Source organism: Hemiscyllium ocellatum, chromosome 36 (assembly GCF_020745735.1).
Source record: "Hemiscyllium ocellatum isolate sHemOce1 chromosome 36, sHemOce1.pat.X.cur, whole genome shotgun sequence".
NCBI lineage: Eukaryota > Metazoa > Chordata > Chondrichthyes > Orectolobiformes > Hemiscylliidae > Hemiscyllium > Hemiscyllium ocellatum.
Window position 1 is genome coordinate 30,746,011 of NC_083436.1, and position 21,270 is coordinate 30,767,280.

The window sequence follows — 21,270 nt, forward strand, 5'->3', positions numbered from 1 at the left end:
GAGTGACACCAAAATTGGTGTAGTGGACAGTGAAGAAGGTTACTTCAGAGAACATTGGGATCTTGATCAGATATGGCGTCCTTCTTTACAGACCACAACTTCCCTGCCCATGTGGTTGAAGATGCATTCCAACACATCTCATCCACATCCCACACCTCCACCCTCGAACCCCACCCCTCCAACTGCAACTAGGACAGAACCCTCTTGGGTCCTCACCTTCCACCCCACCAACCTCCACATAAATTGCATCATCCGTTGACATTTCTGCCACCTCCAAACAGACCACACCACTAGGGATATATTTCTCTCCCCACCCCTATCTGCTTTCCATAAAGACTGTTCCCTCAGAGACTATCTGGTCAAGTCCACGCCCACCGAACAACCCACCCTCCCCTCCTGGCACCTTCCCCTGCCACCGCAGGAATTGCAAAACCTGCACTCACACCTCCCCCCTCACTTCCGTCCAAGGCCCCAAAGAAGCCTTCCACATCCATCAATGTTTCACCTGCACTTCCACACATCATCTATTGTATCTGTTGCTCCCGATGCGGTCTCTACATGGAGACCAGACACCTTCTCACAAAGCGCTTCAGAGAATATTTCCGGGACAACCACACCAATCAACTCCACTGCCCCGTGGCTGAACATTTCAAATCCCCCTCCCATTCTGCTGAGGACATGCAGATCCTGGGCCTCCTCCATTGCCACTCCCTCACCACTCGGCACCTAGAGGAAGAAAGCCTCATCTTCAGCCTCAGGACCCTTCAACCCCATGGCATCATGGATTTCACCCGTTTCATTTCCCCTCCCCCCACCTTCCCCCAGTTCCAACCTTCCAGCTCAGTGCTGACCTCACGACTTGTCCCACCTGTCAATCTTCCTTCCTGCCTATCCACTCCACCCTCCTCTCCGACCTATCACCTTCACCCCAACCTCTATCCACCTATTGCACTCTCAGCTACCTTCTCCCCAGCCCCAGCCCCCTCCCACTCATCTCTCCACCCCCGAAGTTCCCAGCCTCATTGCTGATGAAGGGCTTTTGCCTGACATGTCTATTCTTGCTGCTTCCTGGATGCTGCCTGACCTACTGTGCTTTTTCAGCACCACTCTAATCTTGACTCTTGATCAGATGTGCCAGTGGACCAAGGTGTGGCAGATGGAGTTTAATTTAGATAAATATGAGGTGCTGCATTTTGGAAAGGAAAATCAGGGCAGGACTTATACACTTAATGGTCAGGTCCTGGAGAGTGTTGCTGAACAGAGACTTTGGAGTGTAGGTTCATAACTCCTTGAAAGTGGAGTCACAGGTAGATAGGTTAGTGAAGAAAGTGTTTGGTATGCTTACCTTTATTGGTCATTGCATCGAGCATAGGAGTTGGGAGGTCATGTTGCTGCTGTAGAAGACATTTGTTATGTTATGGATTTCTTTGTGCAATTCTGATCTCCCTGTTATAGGAAGAATGTTGTGAAACCTGAAAGGGTTCAGAAGTAATCTACAAGGATCTTACCTGGGTTGGTGAGTTTGAGCTTTATAGAGAGGCTGATTAGGCTGCAGCTATTCTGCCTGGAGTGTCAGAGGCTGAGGAGTGAGCTTACAGAGGTTTATAAAATCATGAGAGGCATGGATAGGGTAGATAGACAAGGTCTTTTCCCCAAGGTGGGGGAGTCCAAAACTAGATGGCATAGGTCTAAGGTGAAAGGGAAAAGTTTTAAAAGGGATGTTTGGAGCAACGTCTTAATGCAGAGGCTGGTGTGCATGGAATAAGCTGCCAGATGAAGTGGTGCAGGCCGGTATAAGTACAGCGTTTAAAAGGCATCTGGGTGGGTATATGAATAGGAAGTATTTAGAGGGATATGGGCCAAATACTGGCAAATGGAACTAGATTAGATTAGGATATCTGGTCAGCATGGATGAGTTGGACCGAAGGGTCTGTTTCCATGCTGTACATCTCCATGACTCTATATAACAGTATTTTCCCTAGTACATTTTCCTCCACCCATACCACCAATACTTTTTAATGAAACCCTTTAAAAAACTGCAGATACTGGAGATCGGAAACATACAAAAATGGAAATTGCTGGAAAAACTCTTTAGAACTGATAGCAGTGAGGAAAAGGTAGTATTTATACTGCTAAGTAGTGTTGGGGAGAAGTGAGCTAACAAATGGGGACTGAGCCCAGAGAAAGTGAGATTAAAAAAACGTTAGGCAGTCAAATGGATTTTTGATAGTAAACCAGAGAAGAAAAGCTAGACAGGTGATAAAGCGAGCTAAGAGTAGGTAAAACTTGTTTGACTGTACTGAAAGGAATCCATGTAATGCCTGGACCTAAGCTGAGGGGCTAGGCAATAGACGTGGAAGGAGGGGTCCAGGTTCTAAAATTGTTAAACTCAATGTTGAGTCCTTAGGTGCTCAAGCAGAAGACGAGGTGTTGTTCCTTCAACCTGTATTGACCCTCACAGGAGGACTGCAGCAGGTCTGAGACAGAAATGTTGAGGTAGGAACTTGAGGTGTTTTGAAGTGGCAAGCAACTGGAAGCTTGGGGTTATTTTTTTACAGACAGAATATAGGGTCCTCCACAAAGTGGTCACCTAGTCTGCATTTTGTCTTCCCACAGTAGGGGAGATGCATTTTGAAGATCAAACACAGCAGACTAGATTCAATGAAGTGCGGGTAAATATTTGTGCTGTGTGTCTGTCTGTGCGTGTGTTTACGGGTTTTAAAAAGGGGCCAGAGTTCCACTAGTAGACTTAAGAACAAAGAACAATGCAGCACAGGAACTGGCCCTTCGGCACTCCAAGCCTTCGCCAACACGTTTTGCCCTTTCATATTAAAGCTGTCTTCACTTACAGTATCCATACTCCTCTATTCCTTTCCTGTTCATGTATTTGTCCAGGTGCTGCTCTTGTGTCTGCTTCCACCAACTCCTCTGGTAATAGATTCCAGGCACTCACCACCCTTTGTGAAAAACCAGCCTCTTTTAAGCTGCATACCTCACGCCTTGAACCTGTATCCCCTAATTGACCCCTCCAGCCTGGGAAAAAGCCTCATAATTTCCACTCTATCCACACCATTCACAATCATATAAACTTCTGTTAGGTCGCCCCTTAACCTACTGTGTTCCAGTGAAAACAAACCCAGTCTATCCATCCTTTCTTCATGCCTAAACTCCCCCATACCAGGCAACATCCCGGTAAACCGTCTCCAACTGTTAATGGTTCAAAGTTTCATTTATCCACAGCTAGGTCTTATCTATTTGTGATAAATATTAGTTCTTGTTCAGTACGGGAGCCTTGTCTGTGTTTTTGTCCATCTGAATCCATTAGGTAAATTGGGGACTTTGAATACTTTGATTAAATCATTAGCATCTCTGGTTTGGGGACTCATCTTGGATATATTTTGAAACAGAGACAATAAGGATTTGGGTGTGGTGTTCGTAACTAATAAAGGTAAAGGAAAAAAACAGGTTCTGGACCGAAAATAAGAAACACACTCAAAATTGCAAAGAACTTTCTGAAGGTGGCAGTATCATCCCTGACAGATTTAAATGAAACTACAATGCCCAGGTTGGTTCATTTGGTGTATTTGCCAGTAAAGTTAGGAACACAGACATAATTGAAGTATTAGCATTATATTTGGGCTCGGTAGAAGTCCAAGAGAAAGCAGATACTCCTGATTTGTGAAATTAGGTTATATTGCTAGATGATTAAAGGAACATGAAATTTACAAAAAAACTGGAGATGGAATTTCAAAGGGAAGAAAAAGACAAGGGAAAAGCAGAAAATAAACAATGGGAACTGAGAAAAGTAGAATTAGAATTGCAAAGGGAAAGATAAGCAAACAAAAGAGAGAAGGAGCGAGAACACAAATATCAGCTTAAAACGATGCAAACTGATTGGAGTTCATGAGTCCAGAAAGGGAACTCAAAAACAAAATTACAACAAATCACACTGTAGTTTTCACTCCAGTTCATTCTGTTCTGAGGCGGCTGATAAGTCCAGTGGGTGATTTGCAGACTCCGAAACATGGCGCAGGTGCTGCTAGAAAGTTTGGGGGAAGTAGCTGGCTTAGGGGCTTGTGTGGTTGCCTTGACTGAGAGTTTGTTGGGAATTTGGAAAGACCAATGTGCTCAACTGAACCTACTCCATTTTGGTGAGTCACAGGCCAGGATTCCCATGAATTGGTGGGTGTGTTTGATCTCTCCAAGGGTGCATTGGTGATATCCTTAAAGTATCACTTCTGCTTTCACGGGAGTCTGCTACAATAATGGAGTTCAGAATGGAGTAGTTGTTTCAAGTGTTTGATGTCAGGCAATCTGTCCCACACAGTGGAGCAATTTTTGCATGATTAGTGCCACGATGCTAGGCAAGATAACTTGGAGAGCTTGCTGTTGGAGTGTATGACTTCACTACTGATTGTAAAATCTGGTTCAATACATTGTTGACCTATATTGGTGGAAAAAGCAACTTTTAATTTCAGACTTGGATTAAATGTATTTAATGTTAATCAAGTTATCTACTAAGCACAATTAACTTCCAATATAATAGTTCACAATATTTTTGGGATTAGCTCAAGGTGCCATTGAACCCAATATTCCAGCCATCCACCATTCCAAACCATTTTATTTTCTATGAAGGAATATTTGTCAATCTTTACTCAGTCAATAGCACTTTTCTCGGAGTCAGAGAAACTCACTGCAGAGATTTATCATATAATCCAAGCTGATGTTTCAATGAATACTCAAGAAGCTACTCAATGTAGTACTCAAGAAGCAGGTGCCAACTTTCACAATGTTATATCAAGGTTTCATCCATTCGTGTCTGGTGAAGATTATAGCATCATTTGAACAGCAACGTGTTCTTGGTGGTACTCTGGCCAATATTTATCTCCCTCAACCAACATCACCAGCACATCATGGTCAATTACCTCATTGCTGTTTATGGGACCTGTGTGCTCAAATTGACCATCACATCCACTATCTCAGCACAGCACCTAACCTAATCCTGGAACACTATTAACTTGGGATCCACTGTAATCTTGTTAAACTCACGACTTTTGAGGAATCAGATTGAACAAGTCAAACAACATGACTTCAGCAATCTCAGCGCTTAATAATGTTGCTCTCCCATACAACTCGATGTGTTGAGATAATATCCAACAATAATGGAGTAGTGTTTGCCACAGTGGTGACATCTTTCAGGAAAAACAGGCAAATACGAATATGCACCAGCTGTCTAGTTCACTTTTTATCCCAGAGACAAAAGTTTGGACACAGTTAGAAAGAAGACATTAACCCTACACTATCACAAGGGATTACCACACACCAAACACATATGGTGGTACATTTTTGCATTTGTTAACTATAATTTGGATCATTAAATATAATCAGGAAGTGATGCAATCGCATTTGGAGTTTGAAGGCTAAAACATAATCCTGGTCTTTGCCTGGATACTAACCATAATGTAACAATGGACTGGATAATATAGGACTTAATCGTAAGGTTTCTTTAGAAAAGGACAGTTAGGCTCCTTTCTAGTCCTTGGTCAGGCAAACAAACAGGAGAAATCTTGGATTTGTGAAACTGAGCATTAAAGACAAACACTCACGCTCCCCACTTTGGTCAGGGTGAATTGAGTTGTCCCAGCTGACCGGGCATTAAGAAAACAATGAGGAACTACAAGCTGCTGGGCTATTCATATAAAAACAATATTGAACATATGATTTACTTACAAAAAGACCCTACATATGAATGTGTTTCATTCAGAAATGAGCCACATTATGAGTTTTACTCCTGGGTGGCAGAAGGGGTAAAGCAAACAATGTTGATGGGTTTTGGGACGGGAAACTCCATAGTCTTAATAATGGAAATCCAGTGGATTATGAAGTTTAGGGAAACGCTGACCAGGATACTAAGAAAATAAACCAAGGATGAAATTGTTGGGTAGAAAAGATGTTGAGCACATTTTCAGAAAATTACAGTACATGCAAAGAATCTGCAAATAAAGAACACAGATTGCATTCGGGAATGAGCTAGATAGATCTTTAATCCAGGAGTGAGGCAAAGATTATGGAGGACAGACAGGAAAGTGGAGCAAAGACCATGATCAGATCTCATTGAGTTGTAGAGCAGCTAAGGGAAACAGCTTCCTATTGTTCCTGTTCTTATTTGTTTTATGAATGGAACAATGATTATTGTGCAAGATAGAACATGGGGTGACAGATAACATCGTGCCATTGGTGGGCAGTGAGCAAAAGAGAACACTATTTGAAAGGGAGTAGGGTGTTCATTCATTAAGCCTGCACATTAAGATTTGGAAGAACACTGTTTAGACTTGTTTATGGCACTCAGGTTTATATTTAAGTAATGTCAAAATAAGAATAGAATTTATTTCAGTTTGTATTCCTCGTATTCTAAATGAAAACTGCAATTGCAGTAACCTACATTCATATAGTGCCTATAAACACATCTGATAGGCAAACATAAAAATGGGACACTGTGCCCAAGTAGGAATTTGACAAGGCGAGGTTAATGAGCTGGAGTTTGAAGGTTTGTCTTACAACAGGGAACATAAAAATACATGGTTTATGATGGGACAGTACAACAAAACTCCATCCATACTGCTCCCTGCCTCAAAGGCAGCCAACGTAATCAAAGACCCCTCCCATCCTGGTTATAACTCCAACCTCTTCCATCAGGAAGATGATACAAAAGCTCAAGTACAGATCAACCAATTCAAAACAGCTTCTTCCCCATTGTTATTAGACTTCTGAACGGAATTCTCAAATTTATGTTGCCCTCACTTAGTGTACCTTCTCTGCAGTCATAACACTGTATTCCTCGCTGTGTTCTATTACCCTTATGCACATTGTATGGTATGACCTGTTTGTACCGCATACAATAAAACCTTTCACTGTACCTAGGTATAATGTGACAATAATAAATCAAATCAAAACATGCATTCACAGGAATTTAGTGTAGATTTGTTTGACAAATTAAAAACACAACCAAAATAAATTACTGAAAATATTTTATTTTGGCTTTGTTAACAGAACATACTGGTCAGTATTCAGAAGAGTATCTAGCTGTGATGAACTACAAACTGTTGTTATAAAACAAACTAAGCTTTTAAAGATGACAAACATATCTGCAAGTCAGTGATTCAGTCCTGAAATTCGAAAGCATACATCAACAGATAATGTTGACAGTTCATTCACAAAATCAACTTCTCCACAGTCGATTACAAAGAAACTAAATTAACAAAAGACAGTTTGTTTTGTTCAAATAAAATTTATTCTCTCTCACTGAAAAAAAGCACACCACATTGTGTGTTGAATAGATACATCTGATAAGTCCGTTCTAGCAAACTGTACGGGCAGCATGTGGATTCTTCATCTGTACTTTTTTTTAAAAAACGGTCATCATTTCAGAATAGTGTCTTCATTAGCTGAAATGAGAGATTCATTTATATTTTCTCTACCTACTACAGTGTATACACACACAATTTTGGAATTAAAATTAATTTACATTCAAAATATGGAATGGAAGCACTGGAAACAGCACCTCTGAAGTAGAACACTCAGTAACAGGAACAAACTCTGCTTGGACAAATACTGAACAAAATTCCTTTTCTTCCAAATCCTACCCAGTGTCATTCCCTGCTCCACACAAACTCTACCATATCCTCTCTAGTCTCAAGAAGTTCCCTATATGCACCAACATGGCTTTTGACAGCACTCATTTCTATAACTCTGACTGATGGACAGCATAATGCTGTGGAAAATAGCATAATCAGCCAGATGACTTTCATTAGCTGAGGTCAGATTCAAATCCTTACAAGTACAAACATTAGAAATTTTCAATCTTTTGGGAGGGAGTCGAAAACAGGATCTCAAAAGGATAGGGAGTTGGAGAGAGATTTTCAGTTTACGGCCAAGATTTCAGGAATCAGTCACTGATGGCATAATGAAAGGAGTGTAGGATGCATAAAAGGCCAAAGTTGAAAGTATGCAAAATTCTGGATGGGTTCTCTGTGAAGCTGGCACCAGTGACAAAAACAGAAGGGGTGAGGTCATGAAATGATCAGAGACAGAGAACATTCCAAAGAGAACTACAAGTTTAAGCTGAGAAAGAGTTGGGAACCAATGTTTGTCAGCTAGCACAGAACAATGACTGAATGCAATTTGGTATAAGATAGATATGGAAAGCAAAGATTTGGATTAGCTAAAAACTATACATATGCACGAGGGTTCCAACAGATGATGGCTTGATTCAGGGTGGAAGCAAGCCATTTTTATAATGGAGAAATTATGGGGTTAAAGCTCAGTTCAGGATCAAATAGAATGTTGGGATTATGAACAGGCTGGTTCAAACCATGGTGATGGACAATGAGAGAGATGGAATTGATAGCAAAGACACCGATTAATGCACAGGGCCAAAGGTAATGCGAAAAAGTGATAATTCAATAGGACAAAGCTTTAGTCAGATAATCTGGTCGAGTTCAAGGCATCAAATCTCAGGATGTACTGGCTAAAAATGGGTGCAGTATAGACACAACAGAAGTATTCCAATGCTTAAAGAGTTAATCTGTAAAACCGGTTACATAAAACTTGACTTTAGGATCTTAAGTTTGAAAATTTGAGGTGATCTAATTGAAGTGTTTAAAATGATAGGCTAGACATATAAAGGCTATGACACCAACCATCCAGAATAATGGAACATAATCATAAAATTAGAGGCAAGTCATACAGAACAGAAACAGGGAGGCAGCACTTATCCCTCCAACGCAAAAGTTCATGGAGAAATGGAATTTGCTTCCAAAAAACTTTTGGATGTTCAGTCAACAGAAATCTTAAAACTTTGAAATTGTTAGATTTTTATTAGGCAAGGAGAGACAGGGTATGTGGAGTTAGGTTGGGTAAATGGAGTTGAAGCAATATTAGAGTATAAAAGGGAATGGTAAAAAAGGCTCAAGGACTGAATGACATACCCTTGTCATTATTTTCCTACACTAGTTATGAGATATATTGTAATGACAAATGTATAATTTACTCTCCTTTGATAGTCACCAAATACAAAATATTGTTTCTGTGCTATCACAGAATAACTTATTTTTCAAATACCTTCCGCCAACTGTTTTGCAATTCGCTCAAGCTCATCTCGTTTCTTTTTCTCTTCAGCCTCAATTCTCCTCTCCTCTTCAGCAATAGGCTTCAGATAATCTTCATTATAAATGAAACATAAAACAGTGAGTCTCTATAGGAACTGGTGAAGTTAAAAAAATTATTTACAGCCTGTACGCTATTGCCACTTTCATCAAATGCAATCGTTATTTTCTGGGTATTGTGACAAGTTGTTTGATTATCACCTAATGAATACATGGAAGAAGTTCAGCTAGAGCTGATATATGGCAAAGTTTATCATTAACTTTTAATTATTAATTGCTGAATTCTTCAGACAGGTTAGAAAAAGACAGTAATTTGTTCCAGACCTTTAGAAAAATGCAATATTGCCTTCAGGGCAAGATCATCTCTAACTCTTACCATATCGCTTCTTCCCATAGATGATACCAACCAGCAATGCCGAGTACCTAGCCATCTGTAATAGAATGGAATACAGATTTACTGAGATAGCTTCATTCTAGTCCTCAGAAAGACTCCTGTCTGGAGTGTGAAGGCATGACTGTGTAATCAAAATAGGCAAGGATTTGCTGCAATGGAATATCTGTGTTTTGATTGTCAGAATTCAACTCAAAACAAGTTTTGCCCACAAGTGTGGTTGAAAATACAAGCTACGAAAGATGCAGCGAGGGAAAGAGAGCACCCAGGATCTGAGACAGCAGAGCAAACAACAGGAAACTGGACTAGCCACATAAATACTGTGGGTACAGGAGCAGATCAGAGACTTGGAATCCTGCAACAAGTAACCCCTCTCTTTCCTCCTCAAAACCTATTCACTGCCTACGATGCACAGATCACAAATGAGTTGGAATACTCACCACGTGCCTCGAGTGCAGTTCTAACACCTGAGAAACTTGATACCATTCAGAACATCGCAGCTCAACTGGCACCACATCCACAAACAGTCACTCCACCACTAGCAGCAATGTGTACCATTTACAAGATGGACTGCAAAAATTCCTCACAGATCATCACTAAAGACGCTACTCAAATACTAGTTGCCTCCTGTGTCTACAATAACTCTGAACTCACTTGATCAATCTGGCCTTGATTGAAGAGATTTTACTGATTGAAAAATAACTGCAAAATATTTGAAGTAAGCCAGTCAGCACATCAAGTTTGCTTTACCATTCAGCGTGATCACGATTGATCAGAAAATCCTCAACTCCACTTTATTGCCTTTCCTCTATAACCCTCAATTCCAACACAGATTAAAATTTTAGTTCAGCTTTGAATAGACTTAACAACCCAGCCTCAAACAACACTGTGGCAAAGAATTCCACTAATTCACTATCTTCAAGAACTTTCTCCTCATCTCTGTTTTATTCTGAAATTATGCCCTTTGCTGACAAACTCTGTCACAAGAAACAACCTTTCCACACCTACCCTTGTCAAGCACCCTATGAATCTTATACATTTCAATACTTCTAATATCATTCCTTAGATAAAGAGCCCAAAACTGTTCAGAGTATTCCAGTTGTGGTCTGACCAATGCCTTATAGTTTTAGCAAAACCTGCCAACTTTTATACACTATTTCCTTTGAAACAAAAGGTCATTTCATTTACCTTCTCTACTACTGAACTCGGATACTGGCTCGAGATTCATGCATAAAGACTCTCAAATCCCTCTTCTGTAGTTTTCAAGAATTGTTCTCCAATTAAACAATTCTATTCTTCTATTCTATTCTTCATGCTGAAGTGCATAATATCATATTTCCCACATTATACCCCATCTGCCAAGTTTTTGCCCACTCACTTAACAAGCAAAATGTGTCACTTGCCTTCCCACCTAGTTTTGTAATAGTTGCAAACTTCATTACAGTACATTCATTTTCCTCATCCAAGTCATAAATATACATTGTAAATAATTCCGGCTACAGCGCTGATCCCATTAGTTATAGGTAGCCATCCTGAAAATGCCCTCCTCATTCCAACTCTATTGGTTAGTCAATACTTTATCAATGTTAATATACTACATCAACACCATGGGCTCTTAGTTAATTATGTAGCCTAATGTATGGAATCTTATCAATCATCTTCTGAATATCCAAACATATTAAATCCACGGATTTCCCTTCTTCTATCCTGCTTGTTACCTCCTCAAAGATTTGTAGCAAATTTGTCAGGAATGACTTCCTTGTCATGAAGTTACACTGACTCTGTTCGATCTTAATGTCTGTTTTGAAATGTTCTACTTTTACATCCTTTATAAGACTCTAACATTACCCAATAAAAAGCTAACAAAGATGAATTGCAGCAGGTGAATGAAATGTCAAATCAGACATCCAGAAAGCAACAGGGGAGAGAAAGCCTGTAAAACAACACAACAATCCACCATGGGTGAAGGAGAATCCAAACATTTAGTTGTTCACTGAATCAGAACTTAAGAGTCATAGAGCTGTACAGCATGGAAACAGACCCTTCAGTCTAACTTGTCCATGCTGACCAGATACCCTAAAGTAATCTAATTCCATTTGCCAGCATTTGGCCCATATCCCTGTAAATCCTTCCTACTCATATATGCATCCCGTGCCTTTTAAATGTTATTATTGTATCAGTGTCCACCACTTATTACACACATGCATCACCCTCTGCATGAAAACATTGCCCCTTAGGTCCCTTCTAAATCTTTCCCTTTCACTTTAAACCTAGATCTTCTAGCTTTGGACTCCGAGGAAACGGCCTTACTATTCACCCCATCCACGCCCCTCATGACTTTATAAATCTCTACAAAAGGTCACCCCTCAGCCTCTGATGCACCAAGGAAAATCGCCCCAATCTATTCCTCTCCCTACAGCTCAAACCTCCCAACCCTGGTAACATCCTTGTAAATCTTATCTGAACCCTTTCAAGTTTCACCACATCCTTTTTATAGCAGGGAAACCAGAATTGAATGCAGTATTGCAAAAGTGACTTAACCATGTACAGCCACAACATGACCTCCCAGCTCCTATACTCAATGCACTAACCAATAAAGGCAGGCTTACCAACCGCCTTCTTCACTATCCGGTCTACCTGCAACTCAACTTTCAAGGAACTATGAACCTGCACTCCAAGATCTTTGTTCAGCAACACTCTCCAGGACCTCACCATTAAGTTCTGTGTGGATATGCCTTTCCAAAATGCAGCACCTCACATTTATTTACATTAAACTCCACCTGCCACTCCATGACCCATTGACATATCTGATCAAGGCCCGTTTGTTTCTTTGCTGTCCACCACACCTCCAGTTTTGGTGTCATCGGCAAACTTACTTTCCATACCTCTTATGTTCACATCCAAATCACTTACATAATGACAAAATGCAATGGACCCAACACTGATCCTCGTGGCACATCACTGGTCACAGGCCTCCAGTCTAAAAGAAAGAGACCTCCACGACCACCCTCTACCTTTGAGCCCGTTCTACATACAAATGGCTAGTTCTCCCTGTATTCCATGAGATTTAACTTTGTTAACCAGTCTACCATGAGGAACCTTGTTTAATGCCTTACTGAAAGCCTTACAGATCATATCTGCCCTCATCAATCCTCTTTACTACTACTTCAAAAAACTCAATCAAGTTAGTGGAATACGACTTCCCATGCACAAAGCCATGTTGACTATCCCTAACCAGGGTTTGTTTTTCCAAATAGATGTAAATGCTGTCCCTCAGGATCCCCTCCAACAACTTGCCGATCACCTATGTCAGGCTCACCAGTCTGTGGTCCCCTGGCTTTTCCTTATCACTTTTCTTAAATAGTGGCACCACATTAGCCAATAGCCAGTCTTCTGGCACCTCACCTGTGGCTATCAATGATACAAATAGGGCCCAGCAATCATTTCCCTAGCTTCCCAGGGATTTATCCACCTTTATGCATTTTAAATGCCCAGCAAAGCATCCTCTGTAAAATGGACAGTTTTCAAAATGCCACTATTTATGCCCCCACATTCTCTACCTTCCATTATCCTTCACCACAGTAAACACTGATGCAAAATACACACATCTGACATTCACACATAAGCGGCCTTGCTGGTTGTTAAAGGGCCTATTCTGTCCCTTTTTACTCTTTTGTCCTTAATATATTCGTGGAATCCCTTTAGATTCTCCTTAACCCTATTTGCCAAAGCTTGCCGATTTCCCTCTTAAGTATACTTCTACTGCCTTTGCACTCTTCTAGGGATTCACTCGATCTGTACTGTTGATACCTGACAGATGCTTCTTTCTTACTCTTGACCAAAACCTCAATTTCTCCAGTTATCCTTCACTTGCCTTCACTTATCAGCCTTGACCTTCACCCTAACAGGAACATATTCTCTCTGGATTCTCATTAGCTCATTTCTGAAGGCTTCCCATTTTCCAGCCATCCCTTTACCTGCAAACATCTGCTCCCAATCAATTTTTGAATATTCTTGCCTAATACTATCAAAATTGGCCATCCTCCAATTTAGAACTTTTAGATCTGGCCTATCATTTTCCATCACTATTTTAAAACGAATTCTGGCAACTGGCCCAAAAGTGCTCCCCCACCGAACCACAGTCACTTGTGATGCCTTATTTCCCCAAGGGTAGGTCAAGTTTTGCACTTTCGCTAATAGGTACATCCACAAACTTGACTGGAAGAAATAATATTAAAAGAGTATTCTGTGCTATTAACCTTTAGAACTTTTAACTGTCTATGGTGAGTTTTATGGGCAATAAACAATTCCACAAACTTCATGAAAACATAGTTAAAGACTAGATGTAACTTCTCCAAAAATTAAGGCACAATAGTGCAAATTGCCATGATGTGCATTTCAAACTGCATCAAGAGATAGAGTTGGAACTGAGAATTATCAACTGCTTATAATTTACATATTAATAACAGCTTGCAATAGTGTTACTTTGTCATTTTAGCAAACCAGCTCAAGGTCTAAAGACTGGCCTACTGAAGACAATTCGCAATTTAAAATGTCACCTTGCATTATTTCAGGACTTGAGGGGCAGAATCCTAAATGTGCAAAACTAAATGTCCAAATTACAATTTTCCCCATCATTGATCTGGAGTGCTGAACATTTATTGTAGTCAATTTTCTACAAAACATTAGGTTGGAAACAGACAATACCATATAAATAAAGGCTCTAGAAAAAAAGAACCAAACCTGAACCCATGTTATTTCACACATCACAAACACACCACACCCTCCCTCCCCCTGGCATCGCCTTGACCATCCCCTCCTTGCCCCACCAAGCCTCCCCCCTCACTCCATGGCCCAAGGTCCTGCTTTGACCTTAACCCAGGCTCCACTAGGCCTCAGGTAGAGAGACATCAGCCAGTGGCCCTTCCCAAAGGGAACCTCGCCGCCCGGGAGCCTAACGGCCAATATGGCCGGTCCTCGCAGAGCCCCGGACCCCCCCTTTACCTTGATCAAAGGCGAGACCTGCACCGGAGGGACCATGATAACCGACAACGAGTCCTTCTCTCCCGGAGACAGGAGCCAGCGGGTAGATGGAGGCGAGCGTCTTACGTCACCACGCCGCGCCCACCGACGGCACGACGCCTGACGTCACCGCGCATCACGCCGCCGTTCAGGAGACGTCTCCTGATTGGTCAGAAGTTTTACTCACAGGGAGTTGGCTGAAAACTTTCTGCCAGGAGAAGGTGAGCGCTGCCGATCAGAGTCAGGAAGTGTGGCGCTGGAAAAGCACAGCAGGTCAGGCAGCAACCGAGGAGCAGGAGAATCGGTGCTTCTCCTGCTCCTCGGATGCTGCCTGACCTGCTGTGCTTTTCCAGCACCACACTTGAAAACATTCTGCTGTGCAGTCTGCACCCTTCCAGCAACAGCTGGGATGGTACCTTTCCTAAAATAATACAGAACTGCGGCTGCTGGACATCTGAAACAAAAATCAGAAAGTACTGGAGAAACTCAGTAGGTTTGGCTGCGGCCGTGGAGCAAAAACAGCTTTAACGCATCCATTCCCTTTCCCTCCTGTTTTCTCTCCACGAATGCTGCCAGATCCGCCGAGTTCCTATTTTTGTGACGCCATTAACAAAAAGTGAGGCGTCAACAATCTGTCCAAGCGTCACCAACGAACTTAGAAGTTGTTTTTAACAAACACAATGCTGGAGAAACTCTGGTAGGAGCAAATTACTGCAGGTGCTGGAATCTGTACTGAAAATAACAAATGCTGGAGATCGCAGCGGGTCAGACATCATGCTAACGTTTTGAGTCCAGATTACTCTCCATCATCTTGATGCTGTCTGACCCCCACCCCCAGCTGTGATCTCCAGTATTTGTTGTTTTCAGCCTTGTTAACTGATCTCTCATATTAGAATTGATCTATCTCTGCACCTTCTCTGTAGCTGAACACTGTTCTGCATTCTGTTGTGATTTGTATGGATAATACGCAAAATAATACTTTTCACTGTTTCTCAGGGCATATGACAACAATAAATCAATTTTAATCAAAATATTGTAATTTACATAAATGATTTGGATGCGAGCATAAGAGGTACAGTTAGTAAGTTTGCAGGTGACACCAAAATTGGAGGTATAGTGGACAGTGAAGAGGACTACCTCAGATTACAACAGGATCTTGACCAGATGGGCCAATGGGCCGAGAAGTGGCAAATGGAGTTTAATTCAGGGTGTAGGTTAGCTCGCTGAGCTGTAGGTTTGATATCCAGATGTTTCATTACCTGACTAGGTAACATCATCAGTGGCAACCTCCAAGTGAAGTGAAGCTGTCGTCTCCTGCTTTCCATTTATATCTTTCTCCTGGATGGGGTTCCTGGGGTTTGTGGTGATGTCATTTCCTGTTCGTTTTCTGGGAAACCACTTTTTCAACTGGGACAACCCATCTGTCCGGGGACAGGCTAAGCAAAGACATGCCAGAGAATTCCTAGAGGGTTGGCACTCCAACCACAACGCCATAAACAAGCACATAGATCTAGATGCAATCTATCAACCCCTCAGAAAATGAACTGGAAATGACATCACCACAAATCCCAGGAACCCCATCCAGGAGAAAAGATAGAAAGCAGGAGACAACAGCTTCGCTTCACTTGGAGGTTGCCACTGATGATGTTACCTAGCCAGGTAATGAAATGTCTGGATACCAAACCTATAGCTCAGTGAGCAAACCTACACCCTACACCTCAACCTGAGCTAGAAACCTCCACAAACCTTGTGGAGTTTAATTCAGATAAATGCGAGGTGCTGAATTTTGGTAAAGCAAATCTTAGCAAGACTTATACACTTAATGGTAAGGTCCTGGGGAGTGTTGCTGAACAAAGAGACCTTGGAGTGCAGGTTATTAGGTCCTTGAAAGTGGAGTCGCAGGTAGATAGGATAGTGAAGAAGGCACCTGGTATGCTTTCTTTTATTGGTCAGAGTGTTGCGTACAGGAGTTGGGAGGTCATGTTCTGGCTGTACAGGACATTGGTTAGGCCACTGTTGGAATATTGCATGCAATTCTGGTCTCCTTCCTATTGGAAAGATGTTGTGAAACTTGAAAGGGTTCAGAAAAGATTTGCAAGGATGTTGCCAGGGTTGGAGGATTTGAACTATAGGGAGAGGCTGAACAGGCTGGGGCTGTTTCCCCTGGACCATCGGAGGCTGAGGGGTGATCTTGTGGAGGCTTACAAAATCATAAGGAGCATAGATAGGATAATTAGGCAAAGTCTTTTCCCTGGGGTCAGGGAGTCCAGAACTAGAGGGCATAGGTTTACGGTGAGAGGGGAAAGATATAAGAAACCTAAGGGGCAACGTTTTCACATAGAGGGTGGTACGGGTATGGAATGAGCTGCCAGAGGAAGTAGTGGAGGCTGGTACAATTACAACATTTAAGAGGCATTTGGATGGGTATATTAATAGGGTTTGGAGGGATATGGGTGCTGGCAGGTGGGACTAGATTGGATTGGGATATCTGTTCAGCATGGAAGGGTTGGACCGAAGGGTCTGTTTCCGTGCTGTACCTCTCTATGACTATATAATTTAGGCACTTACAACATCAAAAAAAAACCTTTTAGTCACAATCATCTGTTTGGTTGGAAGTGATATGAGTGTCAATTTTAAATGTGACTTAAATAAATTCTCACCATCCTATGGTCACTGCCGACAGAGCTAATGAGGTGGATTTTGAAACTTATTGAAAGACTTTCTATATCATTTTGCCAATTCTACAACAATACTTGAATAACATTTATTTTGGAATTAAACACCCCTAGGAAATGATAGCTTTGATAAAGATCTCTTCCCTGGAAAGCACTGACTAAAATTGACCTTGAATATATTCAATGAACCAGCCTTCACTGCTCTCTCACTTCAAAAGTTCCCTCCTTGTCGATAATTCCTTACTCTCTGCCTTGTCCTTTTTCATGGCCATACATCCATTTTTCTGAATTCTATGAGATGACCGCCTCTTGGAACCTACAATGTGGAAAACAAATGGATACCTTGCAGATCGGGCAGAAAGCTTGGAAACAGAGCTAGATGATTCAGGAAGCATTCAGTTACCATATGCCATACAGTTGTCACTGAAGCTAAAAACAAACACTCTCATTGTGAGTTAGAGCAGCTGGAAGTATTTCCTGCAAATGTGAGCCTTCAATTTGAAGCATCCAAAATTCCCACATGGCTTTAGGTTGCAGCTTGCCCTCTATTTCTTTTAGAAACTTTAATTTGCTGATGTAAAATGGTTACTTGTATAATGGTATAACTATATCTAACAACACTGCTAATTTTCCATTTGACCCTGAACAAAAAGGATTGGTATGGTGACTCACTGGTTAGCACTGCTGCCTCACAGTGCCAGGAAAATTTTGAGCTCTGAAACAATATTCCCTGTTTTGTGTTGGGTATGTGAATGACTTCCCCATCTCTGTTGCTATTTTCTTTATATTGTCATCTTTTGATCTGAGTGCAACTCACCGAGCTCGAAGCTTTGTGCCCTATCCATAAGCCATCCCTTGCTGTCCCATGAAGAAAGTCTATTGTGGTGGAAAACATGTGTCAGGCATTACTCCAAGCCTCTATTTACACATTGTTTATTTCTCTGCCCTCCTGTTACCACTAAAACAACAGCTTGTATATATGTAGCACCATTAAACTAGTAAAATGCTCCAAGTTGCTTCACAAGAGAACTTTGAAGCAAAATTTAGCACCAAGCCAAGTTAGGTGATATTAAGGCTGATAAGCTAAAAGCTTCACAAAAGATATATTTTAAATAAGGGAATAAGAGGTAGAGGAATATAGAACATAGAAGAGTACAACACAGTATAGGCCCTTCAGCCCTCAATGTTGTGCCAGTCTTCTATCCTACACTAAAATCAGACTAGCCTACATTCCCTTCATTGTACCATCTTCCATATGCCTATCCTAGAGTCGCTTAAATGTCCTTAATGTATCTGACTCTACTACCACTGTTGGTAGTGCATTCCATGCATCCACTATGCAGTAAAGAATCTACCTTTGACATCTCCCCTGAACCTTCTAGCAATTATCTTAAAACTACGCCCCTTATGATAGACTTTTCAGCCATGGGAAAAAGTATCTAGGTATCCACTCTAACTTTGCCATTCAAAATTTTGTACACCTTTATGAAGTCACTTCTCATCCTTCTTCGTTCTAATGGACAGTGAGGGCTGAGGCCACAGGAAGGTGAAGACATGGCCTCTAATCATGTGGAGTGATTAAAATCAGGGTTGTTCAAGAGGGCATAATCAGTGGACAACTGATATCTCGGAGGATTATGAAATTAAAGGAGATTACAGAGAAAGAATGACAGCATAGATAAACTCTGTATTACTGTTGCAAATGACACTGGGGTGTCACAGATTGGAGAGACACGGCAAGAGATTAGGAAGTCTCCGTGGAGACACAACTGCCTTCAGTTCAGTTGAGGGCCTGTTATAGAACATAGAACATAGAAAGATACAGCACAGTACAGGCCCTTCGGCCCTCGATGTTGCGCCGACCGAATCCTACCTAACCTACACTAGCCCAATAACTTCCAAATGCCTATCCAATGCCCGCTTAAATGACCATAAAGAAGGAGAGTTCACCACTGCTACTGGCAGGGCATTCCATGAACTCACAACCCGCTGTGTAAAGAATCTACCCCTAACATCTGTCCTATACCTACCACCCCTTAATTTAAAGCTGTGTCCCCTAGTAACACCTGACTCCATTAGCGGTAAAAGGTTCTCAGTGTCGACCCTATCTAAACCCCTAATCATCTTATACACCTCTATCAAATCTCCCCTAAACCTTCTCTTCTCCAATGAGAACAGCCCCAAGTGCCTCAGCCTTTCCTCATAAGATTTTCCTACCATTCCAGGCAACATCCTGGTAAACCTCCTCTGCACACGTTCCAATGCCTCCACATCCTTCCTATAGTATGGCGACCAAAACTGCACACAATACTCCAGATGAGGCCGCACCAGAGTCTTATACAGTTGCAACATGACCTCAGGACTCCGGAACTCAATTCCTCTACCAATAAAGCCCAGTACACCATATGCCTTCCTCACAGCACTATTTACCTGTTATTGAACACTTTTCAGAGAGCTAAACGTTTGATGTAGATGGGAGGAATTCAGCTGCAGGTGAGGAAGCTTTGTAATTCATCCTGCACTGGCCTCAACGAGAAGTAAACAGAGCACTTTCAATCATGGAACCCCTGTCCACATCATGGTGCTACTGTTCTGTACCATGTTATTGCACCTGTCCCCTCCAATGCTTTATGTGCTCCCTCCCCTCAGACCTCAGCTGGCTTCCTCCACTGTGAGAGGACACCCTACCTCACTCTGACTCAGCTTACCCTGTTCCTAGAATCCCAGGTCTCTGAAGCTGGTCACTGATTGCAGTCCCAGTCTTGACGACTGGCACTGTTGAGACTACAGAGCTCTTTGTTTATACAGCAGCTTATTGAGGTGTGATTTTTGTCTGAGTGAGTGATGAAAATCTAGTCTCCAGTCAATTAGCACTCCCCAAAGAATGGCTGCATGGCTTCTGTGGTTGGTGGGGTTGCATTACTCGCTAACTCTTTAGGTAAAGTCACCATAGTCTTACTGGACCATAGGGCTGTTTCGTCCAGTGATAGAGACAGCTGATGTTGTTGAACCTGAGGGTCACTCTGCTTCAGACAAGGGAAGACTTTGAGAAGGGGAGCACTTCATGGTAACCTCAGCAGGTGCAGGATTTGAACCGATGCTGTTGGCATCTCTCTGCATTACAAACCAGCCAACTGAGCTAACCAACTTTTTTTCAAGCGGTGTCGGAAATGCTATTGTCTGAAAAATCCTGATATAAACTGATGTTCTGGAAATGTACATCTCATTTATTCAAATCAAAGTTTGGTAGACAGCTATATATGTGATGCTGTAGAGAACAATTTTAATGCTTTCTTTAAATTTCTGATATTCAATAAGTCCTGAAGGAATAAAACACTTAACATTACTAAAAGAAAAGTAGATTTCTGTGGTATTTCTTGCGCTTTAAGCATGGTGCCTGAATTTAGATGATAAGCTGCAGTTAGTCCTGTAGGCAATTAATAGTGAGGCTCAGCTGTCTGTATAAATATAACTTCTTCATCACTTTGTGCAGTGATATTCTCTCTGGGATACTGTCAACCCATTAGGCTCTACTTTTAGCTTTTGCTACTACATCCTTTTGAAATGTAATAGCAAAAGCCAACAGTGTAAATATTTCAAACTGATTCCAGAAATGTGTTTGCTTTTTCTATTTTATTGGAACCAGAGTTGTTCTTCTCATTTTTGTAATGTTAATGTTAATCTTATTCTGTTCTAGAGTTCTGTCATTAATATCTTGTAACTTATTTACCCGTATAATTAGATGACAGGGACTTCATGGTAAGAAATTTGTTCTGCTCAATTCACACCTTTTAGAAGTATAAAAATGTACAAAATTGTAAAACATTAAACCCATCATACCAGATTTAGCTACAAGAACAGATCACGGAAGAGCAAGAAATAATATGACCTCTCAAGCTTATTCTACTATTCAATATGATTACGGCTGATCTTGATCTTTACTCCACTTTCCCATGCTCATTCCAAATTTCTCAATGTCCTGAAAGAGCTAAATGTTTCAGCTATTTGCGTGAAGAAA

General features: G+C 41.4%; 1 protein-coding gene across 1 annotated transcript; it reads right to left on the reverse strand.

The window, feature by feature from the left end:
- Window positions 1-7,011: 7,011 nt before the first annotated feature.
- LOC132833404 (ATP synthase subunit e, mitochondrial-like) lies at window positions 7,012-14,691 on the reverse strand. Its single transcript, XM_060851643.1, has 4 exons — window positions 14,560-14,691; window positions 9,541-9,595; window positions 9,121-9,219; window positions 7,012-7,445 (listed from the first exon to the last, which is right to left on the reverse strand). The coding sequence occupies exons 1-4, from the start codon at window positions 14,593-14,595 to the stop codon at window positions 7,420-7,422; spliced, it is 216 nt and encodes a 71-aa protein (XP_060707626.1). The 5' UTR covers window positions 14,596-14,691; the 3' UTR covers window positions 7,012-7,419.
- Between the last annotated feature and the right edge of the window lie 6,579 nt (window positions 14,692-21,270).

Coding starts and splice junctions, on each gene's coding strand:
- LOC132833404 (XM_060851643.1), bottom strand. CDS start 14,595: ATGGTCCCTCCGGTGCAGGTCTCGCCTTTGATCAAG. Junction 9,220..9,540: donor CTATGGGAAGAAGCGATATG/GTAAGAGTTAGA, acceptor TTTATAATGAAG/ATTATCTGAAGCCTATTGCT. Junction 7,446..9,120: donor TGCAAAACAGTTGGCGGAAG/GTATTTGAAAAA, acceptor CTCTCATTTCAG/CTAATGAAGACACTATTCTG.